Raw genomic sequence first — 4,355 nt, 5'->3', positions numbered from 1 at the left:
GGCATTGGAGGCGGCACCGGAAAAGAGCAAGGTCATCACGGCAGCAGTGGCGGCGGAAGGCTCAGACGATGGATCGGATGAGGACGGTTGGATTGGGCTAGACTAAGACGGCAACTAATATACCCCGTGTACAATTTCCCATGGTGAATCTCACGACCGGTTGGGGACATCCTGTATGTTGTTAGCCTTGTTTGTAGTAGAGCATGAATTTGTTGGAGACGTACCTCCCAGCTTTCGTCAAAGCCGGCGGCGCGCACCCATCGACCGCCTTCCTCTTCTCCGCCCTCTGTGCCATCCAGCAGCGTATAGTGCATTTTGAGCCAAATATCATCACTCTTTACCTTCCTCCAGGGCCGATCGGCATACGGCTCACACAGCTCCCGACACACCGCGAGGGAGCGAGCGACCTTGACGGTGTGGCCGTCATCGTCGATGGCGTGGAAGCGCGGCAGCAGGTCTTCAGGTCGTGCCATGAGTGCCTTTCCACGGTCGAGATCCTTGGGTCTGTATGCCGCGATAGCATCAAAGCGGATCTCGGGAGTGCCTCTGGCGGCATTCTGCACGAGGTCGAGGCGGATTTTGTACTCGAGGATGCGCACTTTGTCCTCGACTGAGATCCAGTCGGTCTTGTTCAACGCCACAAAGAAGGGGGCCGCGTTCGTGTGGTGGCTGGAGAACGTTAGTTCGCCCTCCTCTTTTGGATGTGCGCGGCCATCGAGTTGCTACTCACATGAGGAAGAAGTCCCATTTCGCATCCTTGCCCTTCCTCAGCGCCGCGCCAGCGGCAACCCAAAACGCAGTCTCGAACATTTCAGCCGTCCTCTCATCAAGCTCGTCGGTCTTGATCTTGACCCGCTTCGCAATCGCCTTCATCTCCTCCGGTGCTCTGATGAGCACGCCATCGTAGACCTTGTTGTCGTCCCCAGGCCGCGCGGCGTTCCGCAACTTTTCATTCTTCGCAATGGCTTCATGCAGTTCTTGGATCGAGGGCATGTCGCCAGCCGCGCCCTCTTCCGTCTCCTTGAGGAAGGGGCCAAGCTGATTTTTGTGCACAGCAGCCTGGGCAAGCCCCTCGGCAACAATGGCGGGCTGCTCCCACTCAATGCCGTACATGAGCTGGATGAGGGGATGGAGGAACCCGGCGAAGAGCCGCTGCAAGAGATCTTCTGCGCGCTCGTCCTTTGCAAAGATGAATTCCTTCAGGACGGGACCGATGCCGCGGGATTCGAGCTCACGCTGGAAGAAGAGCAGAAAGTCTGGATAGTAGGCCTCTTTCCCGAGGAGGCGCGGGGCCGTCTCAGACCAAGAGGTTGCGAGGGCATCAGCAAGGGCGGGGTGTATCGGCCGGGCGGCACGCTGGTACGACGTGTTGGTCTCATAGGCCCTGTTGAGTGAGTCGGGGGGTGCGCCCGTGCCGTAGAGGGCGAGGAGATGGTGCACAATCTGGCCGTGTTTAGTCGGAGTGGTTGAATAGTAGGAGTGAAGACTCTCACATGATTGTGATACCCTGATTGATTAAAGAAGACGTGGTGGTTCTGGGGTTTTCAGCGGACGCACAGGGCGGACCTAGGCGGTGCCAACATACCTCGAGATCTGACTGAAGCAGCTCTGTCGTTCTGGCCGCCGTAGGCTCAGGCTGATCAAATGTGAGGAGGCCCGTGTTGGTCTTGGAGACGTGAATCTTGTAAGCTGTCGCCATGGTTGCAGCTGCTGTCGAGGTAGACAGTCGGTGGTATCGCGGGACAGGTAGGGGGATTGATTTCAATGATGGTCGGGAAAGGGTGATCACTTTAGCTGCTGCTGTCGAGGCAAGTAATCTCATCCTTCTGTAATAATGACCCGCGTATTGGTGTCGTGGGAAAAGCGGCCAGACGGTCAGTTTATATACGTCAATCGAGCGTAATGCAGTTGGCTCGCCTTCGCCGTCTTACTCGCCTAGGGCCATGGTCAGTCCTAGGTACCTAAGACTCACACACCCGCGCAGATGATGATGCCGTCAGACGGAGGAAGGACACGATGCAAGAAGATGGGGAGATTACCAATCGATCACTTTTCGCTCTGGTCGAGATGCACCTGGTCGAGCACCTAGTCGGCGATGTCTATTCGGAATGCTGTCATTGGGCAGGCGCTCTGGGGTTGCGACGGGTAGGGAAGGCGCGACCCCAGTCGTATCCCCGGGGCGCCTTCCTGTCCGTACTTGTGACATCATCCCGATTCAGACCCGCGCGTTTCTGGCATATACCCTTCACTACCTTAGGTACCTAGGTAGCTAGGTACCTACCTTCACTAGGTATACTAGCCAGTCGCTCTCGACAGGCCACTTGCCCCGAACGAGACACATGGGGCGTGACCGGCTGCGCGTATCCGTCGTCGCTTGCTAATCAGAGACACAAGAGAGGTCTCGATGTCCGATGGCCGCTCATAATTCCGCTTCGGTCGCCGGCCGATGATGCCCTGAGTATCCCACCGTCGGCTCCCGAAGCACTGTCTCCGCTGCGGGGCCGACCGCCGGGTGTCTAGTGGAGGGTCTCACCTTCCATCAGTTGCCACACCACCAAGACAACATTGCCACGAATCACAAGGATGACAGGAACGTCGGACGTTTCAAGGCGGTTACTCTTTTTCTTCTTCAAGTTGTTCGTCGTGGATATCATATCTACTCCCCCGCACACCATGCGTTTCCCGCTTCGTATGCAACAAGTTTACTCGTCATCCTCGTCATCATCGTCCTCAAACTCGACATCGCTCATGGCCTCCATCTCCTGCGCCTGCGCAAAGTACTTGAGCGCCTCGGGCCACAGGTCGACGGCAATGGCCTGCGCGAGGTCGTCGCCGCCGGGGAAGATCTCGAGGTCGTCGTCCTCGTCGTCCTCGTCGTCCTCCATCTCCTCGTCGCCGTCGACCTTCTCGCCGTTGAGGCGCATCTGGATCTCGCGCGTCTCCTTCTCGAAAGCCGCCTTGCTCTCGGCCTCGGTGATCCTGCGGCCGACGTAGCCGAGCCAGGCAAAGAAGGACACGCCGCCCATGCCCGTCTCCTCCATCTTGGCGCGCAGGGCCTTGGCCTCGGCCGAGTCGCCCTTGCCGCCCTTCCACGCCGTCGCGTCGCTGTCCCAGACCTTCTTGACGAGGTCGAGGAGGCCGCCGGTGAGGTCCTTGCCGGCCTTCCAGCGGAGCGTCACGGGCTCGCTGATGAGGCCGGTGAACTCATCCGAGTGGCGGTACCAGAACTTCTTCTCGACGACCTTGTCCTCGAAGAAGTCGTTGTCGCCAAACTCGAGCTTGATCGACACGCTGCGCGGGTCGCCCTGCGCGCCGTTCTCAATGTCGAAGCGCGACACGGACACATTCTTGAGCGCCGCCAGCAACAGCGCCGAGTCCTGGGGCTGGATGTACTCGTCAATATCGGGGGGCGCCTGCTCAAGCACGAGGGGCCAGAAGTTGGGAATCTTGGAGATGATGGCCTGGCGCTTCTCGTAGAGGGGGCGCGTCAGCTCGTACTGCTTGCGGACTGTTGCGCGCTTCTGTTAGCTTGGTGCTCTTGGTTGCTCAACCTCGGTTGCCTGTCCTGGTGGATCGCACGTACTGATCTCGGTCTCGACATCCTCAAACTCGCGCTCAATAGCAGCGAGCTGCTCGTAGCTGATAGGCGACTCCTCAGCCATTTTGTAGGACAATGGTATTAATGTACGTGTGTGTATGTGTGTAGACCTTTCTCGTGTTACTCGAGAAAGAACAAGTGCGAGGGTGTAGTACGGTGTAAGGACGTGAAAGAATCCAAAAACAAAAAAAGTTGGTATGCAGGAGGGGAAGGAACAGTCAGGAAATGCGGTGAGATGTGATGAGCTCTAATACCCCTCCATCAACCTTCCGCCCCAACACACTTAAATACCCTTTTCCCCCTCCAGCTCTCGCAGGCCTTGAGGGCTCCCCGCCAAAAAGCTACGTTGCCAGGGGCAGCTAGCCCAGCTAGCTGGGCAGCAAGCGGGCTCAGCCTGATGAGAGCGAGCGAGAGAATGCGTGACAACGCAGAGAAGGGCAAGGAAAGGAAAAAAAAAATCTTCTTGTTCCCCTCCAGCCGTTGCCCCTCTGGGACCCTCCACCAAGTGTCATTGGCTCCCCAAGCTGATGTCATTGGTTGGACCCTGACCCCTTCCCCCCCTCTCTAAAGGTGAAGATCCGCGCGGCGAGGCGTGCCCTTTCTGACCAGTACCCCGATTCGGGGTTTGTTTTTTCTTCTTCTTTTTTCTTCTCTACCGGGTAACGTCCCTGGGGAGGCGAGGTGGAAGCGCCCTAGCCCGACTGTACGCCCCATCCGCTGGCGCCTTCTGCCTTTTTGGAAGGGTCCCATGTGGGGC

The 4,355-nt window shown here is 58.0% G+C and overlaps 2 protein-coding genes across 2 annotated transcripts; both read right to left on the bottom strand.

Annotated features, from left to right (window-relative positions):
* Positions 1-150: 150 nt before the first annotated feature.
* On the bottom strand, positions 151-1,699 carry VDBG_04243 (HypA; the record flags this gene model as incomplete). Its single annotated transcript, XM_003006244.1, has 5 exons — positions 151-171; positions 225-669; positions 731-1,443; positions 1,494-1,535; positions 1,586-1,699. 5 exons carry the CDS (start codon positions 1,697-1,699, stop codon positions 151-153), a joined length of 1,335 nt encoding a protein of 444 aa, XP_003006290.1.
* Positions 1,700-2,702: 1,003 nt separating this feature from the next.
* VDBG_04242 (NapB) lies at positions 2,703-3,730 on the bottom strand (the record flags this gene model as incomplete). The annotated part of the gene is made up of 2 exons (XM_003006243.1): positions 2,703-3,508; positions 3,584-3,730. The coding sequence occupies 2 exons, from the start codon at positions 3,660-3,662 to the stop codon at positions 2,703-2,705; spliced, it is 885 nt and encodes a 294-aa protein (XP_003006289.1).
* Between the last annotated feature and the right edge of the window lie 625 nt (positions 3,731-4,355).

Source organism: Verticillium alfalfae, genomic scaffold, assembly GCF_000150825.1.
Source record: "Verticillium alfalfae VaMs.102 supercont1.4 genomic scaffold, whole genome shotgun sequence".
Lineage (NCBI taxonomy): Eukaryota > Fungi > Ascomycota > Sordariomycetes > Glomerellales > Plectosphaerellaceae > Verticillium > Verticillium alfalfae.
The sequence above is the reverse complement of the archived record's forward strand: the minus strand, read 5'-3'. Positions and strand labels throughout refer to the sequence as shown.